Raw genomic sequence first — 11,800 nt, 5'->3', positions numbered from 1 at the left:
CCATAACTATCAGTCTGTATAAAATGTGATCGCATAGCAACAAGTTACAAAGGAGTACTTAAAAACCATGCATTTGGACCCATGAGACTACTGATCTGTGTTCTCTGGAGAGAAAAAATATGCTGGGAGGTTTATTTCCATAGATTTAATTTTTTTAGTGATTGGTAATTTCTCCCTTCCTAGATACAGAGAACATTCTCAGCGGGAGGTAAGATTCTGGCATTAGATAGAGTGGAAAGAGTATTCCTCTGGGAGACTTGGGACCCTGGGTTTGGGTGGGTGCTCAGCATCTGCCCAGCTGTGTGAATTGCGGGAGTTGTATATATACTCCTCTGAGGTTGACTTCCTCTTTCATCAGTTAACAAGGGAGCTTCCTAGCCCTCAAATTTGGTATTTCAGTGTGATGGTAAGCCTAGGTAGAAAGCATATGTGGTACACACTAGTGCTGGTCACTAAATATATCCTAATATCCTTGTGGATACGTGTTAGGGTTGCATCTTCCCTCTGGACCAAGCTAACAAAGTAAGAGTAGAAGTGTTGTGAGTCCCTTTGAAGTGGGAATTTGAAGAACCAGTGTGCCGTTTGCTGCATTCTTTCCCCAGCCTTGGTGACTGTGGAAGCCTCCCTCAGTCTGAGTCTCGAAGGATTGTGGGGAGCAGAGTCTCTTACTCGGGCATGTAATTTAATGAGTGCATCTTTGTTATTAAGTGAGTGAGGTTTTAAGAGTTATTTGTTATTCCTTCACAGCCTAACCTGTCCAAATTGAAACAGTATAATTGAAGATTATTTTTCCTTCTCTGTTGATATTGTGACAACTAGCCCTGGTGGCACAATGGCTAAGTACTCAACTGTTACTGAAAGGTCAGCAGTTCAAACTCACTGGCCACCACTTGGGAGAAAGAGGTGGCAGACTGCTTTCAGTAATGAATTGCAGTCTTGGAGGTCCTATGGGGCAGTTCTTCTCTGTCCTATGAGCTTCACTGTAAATTGGAATCAAATCCATGTCAACAGGGTTTTTTGTTTGTTTAAACTGGTTTATTGTGAATTATGTGATAGTTTACATGGGAGAACATTAGCTTTACATTCATCCTATCATCTATCATTGCACTGCCATGGTTACAATCCCCTCCATGTATTATCAACCGACCAAAACGTATACCCTGGAAGCCTGCTCCCCACCCCCCACACCTCCCCCCAGCCATCAGCACACAATCCCTCTCCCTCTCTGGGTCTAGAGTCCCCAGCCACTCTATCTTTCCATGTCATCATCTCTGCCTCCATCTATCTGGTGTCCACTCACTGATGTCAGCAGTTTTGTTGTTGTTGAGACTATACACAGCAATACATACTCCAACTCAACTGTTTCTACACATACATTTCAATGACACCGATGACATTCTTCAAGTTATGCAACCATTCTCACCCTCCTTTTCCTTCTCCATTAACATCGACTGCTCCCTTGGTTTTCTAGCTCATCTTTCAAATTGCCGCTGTTCCTTTGATCTCATATGTTGTTGTTACTATTGTTTTGTGCCATTAAGTTGGTTCGGACTCATAGTGACCTTGTATAGGGTTTCCAAGCAGCAGTTGGTGAAGTTGAACCTACTGACCTTGTGGTTCAATCGGACCTTATTGTCAAGTGCTTATCCTATGGAGCTACAACAGGGAATCCTTGATCCCATAAGGATGGCTGTTTAAAGAGCACGAGGCTCAAAGCATTCTTTTTTTTTTAAACTAGTGAAGTTAAATTACTGTTTGGTTTTATGAAGACTTCTTTGGTTTAAGGTTTAAAGATAATTTCAGGGCAGTAGTTCCAGGGATTCATCCAGACTCCTTTTAGCTCCAGAAAATCAGGAGTCCATGAAAATTTGAAATTCTCGTCTGCATTCTGCCCCATTAGGTTTTTGGTTTTCTTGAAATTGTTAATTTAGAATATACCTAAATGTGCTACACTTCTCCTTCATATAGATTTTCAAAATGTGTTTGTATTAGTACATGTCCTTTGAAAAGATAGCCTTAAAATTGGAAAATATTTAAAAATGAGAAATATGCATGAAGTGTTTGTTGATGTGTATGTTTCACTCCTGTGAGTTTTCATTTGGCCAGGTCTCTCTTAGTAGATGTGTGTTGGGAACGATATAAATGTCTGACAAAGTTGTTCTTTGGTTTTAGGATGTCTTGTCTACACAGCACCAGAAATCTTGAGGGGCACTGACTTCTCCGTCGCCAGTGATCTCTGGTCTTTGGGCTGTCTGCTTTATGAAATGTTTTCAGGTGATTATTTCCCGGCTCAGTTAAACATCTAAACAATACAAACATGTTGAACCTGTAGTTCATACAGATTTTACTAATAGGATGTCAAATAGCTTGTCGTACTAAATTTTTCATATTTATTGAGTTCTGTTTGAATTGCCTGTTGTCTAATCATAATATAGGCTCCTTGTTGTTATGTGCTGTGGAGTCAGTTCCGACTCACAGCGACCCTGTACAGGGTTTCCAAGGCTGTAGAAAGCGTCATCTTTCTCCCGTGGAATAGCTGGTAGTTTTGAACTGCTGATCATGAGATTAGCAGCCCGATCCGTAACCACTGTGCTACCAGAGCTCCTTAATATAGGCTCCTAGGAGCTTGTTAATAGATATTTTTCTTGATAATCATGTGAAGCGTTGAAAGGTGTCTGACTGTTAACAGTTATGATTAAAAGCATACCTACAAGACATTGCGGGTTCAGTCTCAAACTACTGCAATACAACAAATATCACAATAAAGTGAATTGTATGAGTTTTTTGATTTCCCTATATATAAAAGTGATGACTTATACTGTACTGCAGTCTAGTAAGTGTGTAATAGCAATATGAAACAGTTTGCAGTATTGTGAGACTGACCACAATGTGACACAGATACATGGCACAGTGAGCTCATGCTGTTGGTACAATGTTGTGGATAGACTTGGTCCACACAGGCTTGCCACAGTTCTTCCATTTGTAAAAAATGCACTCTCTGCAAAGTGCTGTAAAGTGAAGCACTGTAAAATGAGGTATGCCTGTATTAATTGGAATTCTGGTAAAAATACTTGTTGATCATGAATCACACATATGTTGAATGACTCATGTAACTCTTTGGTCATAGTACGGGGGCTCAAATATGAATTTGCACGTTTGTTAGGATGATATATTTTGAAGTAGAGAAATAGAAAAATAGACAGGATGCCTGGTGCTTATAGGCATTTGGTAGTGGTGGTGGTGGTTGTGTGTAGTGTTGTTGTTGTTGTTATGTGCCGTGAAGTCGGTTCTGCCTCATAGCCACCCAGTACAGGTTTTCCGAGGCTGTAAATCTTTACGGGAGCAGAAAGCCTCATCTTTCTCCTGCGAAACAGCTGGTAGTTTCGAACTGCTGACTGTGAGATTAGCGGCTGGATTCATAACCACTAGGTTACCAGAGCTCCTTGTGTGCAGTGTAATAATTACTAATTAATATATATGTATGTGTATGTATGAAGTAGCTTTAAAAAAGTTCATGTGTATATATGAAGTTGCTTCAAATATGAAATTCAAAGATAATGGAATTTTCCCATTAACTTTTGGAAGGCCTCTTGTATATATACATACTCATGTTGTTGTTGTTTTTGCTGTTAAGTGCTGTTGAGTTGGTTCTGACCCCATGGTAACCCTGTATAGGGTTTCCAAGGAGTGGCTGGTGAGTTTGAACCACTGACCTTGTGGTTCAAACCAACTGTGCAGACCATGGTGCCACACCAGGACTCTACATGGTGGTGGTGGTGGTGGTGATGTGCCGTGAAGTCGGTTCTGACTCATAGTGACCCTGCACAGGGTTTCTGAGACTGTAAATGTTTACGGGAGCAGAAAGCTTCCTCTTTCTCCCGTGGAACAGCTGGTAGTTTTGAACTGCTGACCTTGAGATTAGCAGCCTGATTTGTAACCACTACGCTACCAGAGCTCCTTAGGACTTCACATACTCATGTGTAAATATATATTGTAAATTATATGATCCTGAAATATATATAGTTGAGATTAGTTTAGAATTATTGGTGATAGCAAACTGTTGATTGATTTTGTGAATGTCCATGTGATTTTAGGAAAACCTCCATTTTTCTCAGAACGTTTTTCAGAATTACTTGAACAGATTTTATACCAAGATCCTTTGCCACCCATTCCAAAAGGTAAGATTTCTTATAATAAATGCAGTTTCTTTATATTTTATGCTGCTTAAGGGTACACCTTCATTTAGTCTTTTCATTGATACATAAACCCCCAAAGTTATATTTTACAACTAATCTCAAATTGATGTTTTTAGAAAATTAACATTGTCTTTTACCATGAATTTTTAATTTAAAGATACTGAAGTGGGAAAGAAATCACTACTAAAATTGGTTTCTTCATTTAAAAATCCCAAATTATTTTGTGCTTTTCCACAACAAGCAGTCTGGTTTAAAATATTTTTAAAATGTAAATCTTTACTTATTTTTGTATGAATGATTGATTTGTGCTTCTGGCCACGTGGTTGTTTCTTTGTAGTGCTTGAAAAGGCATTTCTCAGCCCTTACATTGATAATTGGTGATGGTTAGTTGTGGTTGTATTTTTAAAGTATTTTAACTGTAATAATAAAAATAGTGGTAACTAAAACCTAAACTTATTAACAGATTTTAAGGAAAGCAAAGGAAAAGGAGACACAAACATAATGAAACATTTTTCTGTAGACCACAAAATGTCATTCTTAAGACCCAAGTTTATATAAAAATTAATGTTCTGAATGATGTTTTCAATATTTGAAGAATTGCTTAGGTTAAAAAAAAAACAAAACAGCCCAAACACTGTTGTTTTGAAAATTGTCTATATTTCTTGAAGCAAAAATGAGCTGTATTCCTTTTTTCTTCACTAACTTTTTCTTAGATTTTATAGGAACCAATCATTCTTATTCCCTATCATGGTGGCGTTTGAGTATGTTGTTTTAATACCTCACAATCTTGGTCATTGTTTTCTCCTGTAAGTTAATGGCTTGTTATGAAAGAAAGGGAAATCTAGAAACCAAAGTGTTATGTGAGGGCCAGGTCAAGACCCACTGGTTTCCCAAGCTTAATTATTTCCTGGGTCTCCCTCAGGATATGGTCGTAGTGCCTGTTAGCACCACGTGTCTTGAATACTTGGCTCAAGAATGCTTGGTCGTTGTCTTCATGACCACTACTTTTAATCATAGACTGGTGGATCGGTCATGGTATATAATTTAAAAAGCAAAACATTTGGAGATAAAGGCAATTCAACAGAACCACAGTGTTGTGGTTTATTATATTTCCCTGTTAAAAAATCTTCCAAATAGGGACGAAGACTGCCAGTGTTCTAATCACAGTGTATTATAAAGCGAAGTTGGCAAAGTTGAGAATGCCTCAGAGATTGTTAGATACTGTTGAGTTGGTACCTACTCATATCAGTCTTATGTACAACAAAAGGAAACACCAGCTTGTCATGTGCCAGTCTCACAATCTTTGCTGCTCTTAAGCCCATTGCTGCTGCCACGGTGCTGACCCTCCCTCCACTTTACCAAGCTTGATGTCCTTCTCCAGAGACTGGCTCCTTAGAAGCCAGGATAGCACGATTTCATCTCTCTTACTTTGGAGCCTCAGAGAAGGAGACGAAATTAATAACTGAAGACAGAGATAGAGGTTTATCAGGCTAGTGACCCACGTCAGGGTTTCAGTAATGAGAATGTTTACAGATTTAGTCAAGGCATAGTTTTTGAGATTCACAGTTTTTGTGATGTAGGAAAAAAAAATTTTTTTTTGCCTTCTCCCTCCTGGTATTTAATGGAGGCTTTAATTATTATTTGTGCAGTGTTCTCTCAAAAATGATTTATGAGCTTAAAATACGATTGCTTTAAATGTTAACATAGGGTATTAAATTGCTTGTGTTATGTATGTATGCATCTACTTACACTTTTTTTTTTGTTTTGTTTGGAAATTGTTTTTAGATGCATCTCTTCCTAAAGCTTCTTCAGATTTTATTAATTTGCTCGATGGTTTACTTCAAAAAGATCCTCAGAAAAGGTATGGATGGTATTTTAGTATGAATGAGTAGTAGAATCTCTCTTCTCTCTTTCTTGTACTTCTACAATAGTGCCCTTCTTAATACACATGTTGTTGTTGTTGTTAAGTGCCGTTGAGTTGGTTCGTACTCATAGTGACCCTGTAGAGGGTTTCCAAAGAGTAGCTGGTGAGTTTGAACCACCAGCCTTGTCATCCAGCACTTAATTCATTTTTTTCTTTTTTTAAAAGAACAAAGTTACTTTAGATTAAAGAGGAAATTTTTTTTTTCCCTCTGACTGCAGATGTTTTTAACCATGAAGAAGCTTTAAAGTTGACAGATACTTTTGTAACTCCCAAATCAAAGTTGGCCATTCAAACTCACCAGCTGCCCCTTGGAAGCCCTATACAGGGTTGCTGTGAGTCGGAACTGACTCCATGGCACTTAGTAACAACAACAAATGAAAATAGTGCATTTCATCCCATTGTGGAAATTGGACTAAACAGTTTTAGATTGTTGAACTGAGGATGTTATTTCAAGATAGTTAACAACAATGTCGTAACTGTTAATGGAGTGATATTTTAATGTGACTTGCTTATGATAATCCGATTATTATGTGCATATGAAGTGACTTTTTCACTCATGATACATATTAGTACGTAGGAGATTTACTTAGTCAACTTAAATGGCTGAAAATGTATATGGAATAATCTGAAACAATAAACATTTCTTATATGATTTGAAATGCAGCACTGCAGTAAACATCCCCTTGTGTATTTTTGTTGTTGTTCACATGGATAACTTACGCACATTATCTTTTTGGGGTAAATTTCTGAAAGAAAACCTTGTTGACCATCTTTATTTCTATTTTAGTGAATTGTATGGATCCTTTATGTAACAAGGATACTGTATGCGGTTGTAAATTCTTTATTGTTTGTTTTACTTTTGACCAAAGTAGTTTTAATACAGAAATTTTTCATAAATGTTGCCAAATATAATTTGTTTTTCATTATTTATATTTTAGTCAGGTTTATCCTTTCCCAATCTGAATGCTTAAGGACGTCCGGTAGCATAGTGATTACTAATCGGACTACGAACCGCAAGGTCAGCAGTTCGAAACTACCAGCTATTCTCCTGGAGAAAGATGAGGCTTTCTGCTCCCGTAAAGATTTACAGCCTGACTGTGAGATTAGCAGCCGGATTCATAACCACTAGGTTACCAGCACTCCTTGTGTGCAGTGTAATAATTATTAATTAATATATATGTATGTGTATATATGAAGGAGCTCTGGTAGCGTAGTGGTTACGAATCGGGCTGCGAACCTTAAGGTCAGTGGTTTGAAACTACCAGCTGCTCCACGGGAGAAAGATGAGGCTTTCTACTCCCGTAAAGATTTACACCCTTGGAAACCCTGTACAGGGTCGCTATGGGTCGGAACCGACTCGATGGCACTTAACAACAACAACAATATATGAAGTAGCTTCACGTGAGGGCCAGGTCAAGACCCACTGGTTTCCCAAGCTTAATTATTTCCTATCCAGGGTCGCTATGAGTCAGAACCGACTCCACGGCACATAACAACAACAACAACAATCTGAATGCTTATACCTAGATGCTTATACCTAATAGTCAATTCGCAGCAAAATATGTTTTAAAAGCAAATCCAGATTTTAGATACAACATATAAAGTCTTTGAATATTCAAAATGTGTTACATTACTTTGACCCTTAACCACAGGTGTGACAGTGTGTAGTACTTAATGCTGATGATCTTATTTATTTCTGAATGAAGTTATCCAAGTAAAGTTGTCCAGAACTGAAATGTGTCAAATGGACAGGGTTATAGGTTATGGGTTATATTCTCCATTTTGAATAATAGATGACAATATTGCAGATTGGGAATATGACTCAACGGCACTTAAACAACAACAAACAGTTGTTGTTGTCAGGTGCCATCGAGTCAGAACCGACTCATAGCGACCCCATGCACAGCAGAACGAAACAATGTCTGATCCTGGGCCAACCTCACTACCACTGCCACACTTGAGTGTATATATAACAACAAACAGTATCTGTTATATTTACTTTAACATTTAAAATTATTTTCAGAACTCCTTTCATAGACTGGTTTGTAGACTATAAATGTTCTTTATGTGGTGATATTTATAAGTTATAAAATATTTAAGTACACTGCACACATTGGGGCATGTCCTGGGAATTCTCCACAGTAAAATGATGTTGAAACAGTTTAACATTTATCTTTTGTAAAGATTGACTTGGGCTGGCCTACTGCAGCATTCATTTTGGAAGGATGCTTTGTCCAGACAAGATCAGGATTCGACAAACACGGAGGATTCCAACCTTAGGTAATTTAAACTTACTTTGTGTGGGGGGCATTCTTCTAACACACTTACATACCTTGTGTGTGCTGTCAAGGCAATTTTGACTCATAGCAACCCACTACCATTCTAATAAAGCAATGACCTGAATTTCTATGCTTTCTTAATAGGAGCAAACCAAACATTTGTTTAATGAAAGTTTAGTCATGACATTTTTGTGTGCTTAGTGTTGTTTTTTCTTGAATTAATGATTTAGTGTGGTCATCATTAGCCCTGTCCACCATATACACGTGGCTTTCTGCCTTCCAGGCACATGGTGGTGATGTTGATTCCAGCCAATAGCAACATTGTATTGGGTTTCTGAGAAGCGGCTGGTGAGCTTGAACCATACCAGGACTCTAGGCACATGGTCGGGTTGCTTTTTCTCCTTTGAAAGTAGGTGTGGTCATGTGACTTTCTTTCACTAACGAAATGTGAGTAGAAATCATTTGTGTTATTTCTAGATGGAAACTTACAGAGTCATCAATGTGTGATTTGCCACATTTCCTCCCTCTGGTAAGATCATTGGGATGGAAGTGTTGAAATGGAGTTGCTGTCAGTCTGGTACTTGGGTGACTAACAAAGCTTCCCTGCCAACCTTCAGTGGATATGTGGCATGAGTGAGACAAGAAGTTATGAGATTTGAAGCCATTAGGATTTGACTGTTGTGTTAGTTTCCTAGAGCTTCTGTAACAAAGTACCACAAACTGGGTGGGTTAACCAGTAGAAATATTTCTCTCACAATCCTAGGAGTTGAAAGTCTAAGATCGAGGTGTTAGCAAGGCGGCCAGGCTCTTTGAAGGCTGTAGGGAAGGATGTGTTCCGTGTTTTTCTCTGACTTTGTGGTGGTGGCTGGTAGTTCCTGGCATTCCTGAGTTGCAGATGCATCCTCCGGACTCTGCCTGTGCCATTACATGGCTTCTTCTCCTATGTGTGTGTGTCTGGTTCTCTTCTCTTCCTACAAGGACATAAGTCATACTGGATTAGGACTCACTCTACTGGCTATGAGGGACCCTGGTGGTTCTTTGGGCTAAGTATTGATCTGCTAACCGCAAGGTTGGCGGTTCAAACCCACCAGTTGCTCTGTAGGAGAAAGATGAAACTGTCCATTCCCATAAAGATTTACAGTCATGTAGGGTCACTATGAAGGAGCTCTGGTAGTGTAGTGGTTATGAATCGGACTGCGAACCTTAAGGTCAGCAGTTTAAAACTACCTGCTGTTCCGTGGGAGAAAGATGAGGCTTTCTGCTCCCATAAAGATTTACAGCCTCAGGAACCCTGTATTGGTCGCTATGGGTTGGAACCAACTCCACGGCACATAACACCAACAACAGCAGGGTCGCTATGAGTTGGAATTGACTTGATGACAAGAGTTTGGTTTTGGGGTTTTCTGAGTTATCAGAAAACTCTAAGTTGCAGTTGCATCTTTTTGTTGTTTGGAGTTGTTGTTGTTGTTGTTAAGTGCCGTCGAGTCGGTCCCGACCCATAGCGACCCTGTACAGGGTTGTTTGGAGTAGTGCCGTATAAATAAACTAATACCCAGATGGGTAGGTGAACTGGGCTATTGCTGGCTCTGCTCCAAAAGTGCTGGCGAGTCACAGAATACCTCTGACTCTTCATTTCTCATCTTTTAAATGAAGGAAAATTCCTACCCTGCCACTTTTCCCACAGAGTTACTGGGAAAAACATAATATAAATGAAAATACTTTGAAAAAAGTCAAACATTATACTGGTTAATGCTGTTCTTTATTTTCTCCTTTGGCCTTCTTTGTTCTGCAGGATGAGCTTCGAGTTCTTTGCAGGTGACTTGAAGGAATAAACTGATGTAATTTCGGTTGTTAAAAACTTTTTAGCTTATTGTTGCTCGGTGCCATCGAGTCATTTCCTATACACACACCTATACGCACACCAGAATGAAACACTGTCTTGACTTGCACCATCCTCACAATTGTCGCTAGGTTTAAGCCCATTCATGCAGCCAATATGGCAGTCCATCTTGTTGAGAATCTTCCTCTTTTGGGATGACCTTCCACTGTACCAAGCAAGATATTTTTCTGATAACAAGTTAAAGTATATGGAATAACTTTTTATCATCTTCGCTTCTATAAGGAATAAACTAATGTAATTCCAAGTTGTTAATCTTAGTTTGTACATACGCATATGCTGTTGCTGCGACTTTCAGTGACCCTTTCTATAACAGAATGAAACCCTTCCTGGTCCTATGCCGTCATCACAATTCTTATGTTTGAGCCCATTTTTGCTTTCACTGTGTCAGTCCATTTCCTTGGGGGTCATGCTCTTTTTCACTGACTCTCTACCAGTCTTGGTGTGGCACTGTAGGATAAGCATTGGACCACGAGGTCCGTTTGAAGCACAAGGTCAGCGGTTCAAACTTACCAACCACTCCTCAAAAATCCTATACAGGGTCACTATGAGTTGGAACCAACTTGGTGGCACATAACAGCAGCAACTGCTTTACCAAGCATGTCCTCTCCAGGGTTTGGTCTGTCCTGATAACATTGTAAACCTACATCAGGTGAAGTCTAGCCATTGACATTTCTAAGAAGAATTCTTACTGTACTTCATCCAATACAGATTTATTTGTTCTTTTGGCAGTCCTTGGTACTTAAAAATATTCTTCGCCAACACCACAATTCAAACACATTAATTCTTCTCCAGTCTTCCTTATTTGTTGTCCAACTTTCATGTGCATATGAAAACACTCTCTGGCTTGGGTCAGGCACTCCTTAGTAACATCTTTGGTCTTTATCACTTTAAAGAGGTCTTTTGTAGCAGATTTTCCCAATGCAATATATCTTTTTGATTTCTTGAATGTTGCTTCCATGAATGTTGATCGTGGATCTAAGTAAAATGAAATTCTTGGAAATTTTCCGTTTATCATGATGTTTACTGGCCCAGGTCATACACAGGGTCGCAGTGAGTCAGAACCAATGCGATGGCACTTAACAACTACAAACAAACAACAAATTACTCATTTTACCTACTCTTATGAATGTGTTCATTTTCTGATTACGACTTCTCCAAATATCATGTGTAATTTCACCATTCTTCCAAAGGTCTTGTTTTGTGCAGAAAACTGTAGTGAGCACCAAAGTAAGTTTGTGTTGGCTTTCTCCTATTGAACAGCAGAAATGTGATGGAGTGTCCTGAGCCACTAGATCCAAAGGAGCTTTTAAAGAACCCTCAGAATGGACAAGAAAAAGGCCAGAAGAATTTTCAGCCACTAAATCGCTCTTTTAGACTAGGTAAGCTTTCATTTGAGCTTATTCATGTTGTTTGAACACTGTTTCTGAGTTTCTCATTTCAGCCTTGTCATTCCCTTTAACTCTTTCTGCATCTTGCCCTGCTCTTTTTTTTTTTTTTTTTT

The 11,800-nt window shown here is 38.9% G+C and overlaps 1 protein-coding gene across 1 annotated transcript in view; it reads left to right on the top strand.

Moving 5' to 3' along the window:
- ULK4 (unc-51 like kinase 4) overlaps positions 1-11,800 on the top strand; it is an 892,765-nt gene that overhangs the window by 36,809 nt on the left and 844,156 nt on the right. Inside the window, exons 5-9 of the mRNA XM_006868826.1 lie at positions 2,173-2,274; positions 4,095-4,178; positions 5,982-6,057; positions 8,305-8,400; positions 11,560-11,678. Of these exons, the coding sequence (XP_006868888.1) occupies positions 2,173-2,274; positions 4,095-4,178; positions 5,982-6,057; positions 8,305-8,400; positions 11,560-11,678 (477 nt within the window). The remainder of the gene's footprint in view (positions 1-2,172; positions 2,275-4,094; positions 4,179-5,981; positions 6,058-8,304; positions 8,401-11,559; positions 11,679-11,800) is intronic.

The sequence above is a fragment of the Chrysochloris asiatica genome, unplaced genomic scaffold (genome assembly GCF_000296735.1).
Source record: "Chrysochloris asiatica unplaced genomic scaffold, ChrAsi1.0 scaffold00124, whole genome shotgun sequence".
NCBI lineage: Eukaryota > Metazoa > Chordata > Mammalia > Afrosoricida > Chrysochloridae > Chrysochloris > Chrysochloris asiatica.
The sequence above is the reverse complement of the archived record's forward strand: the minus strand, read 5'-3'. Positions and strand labels throughout refer to the sequence as shown.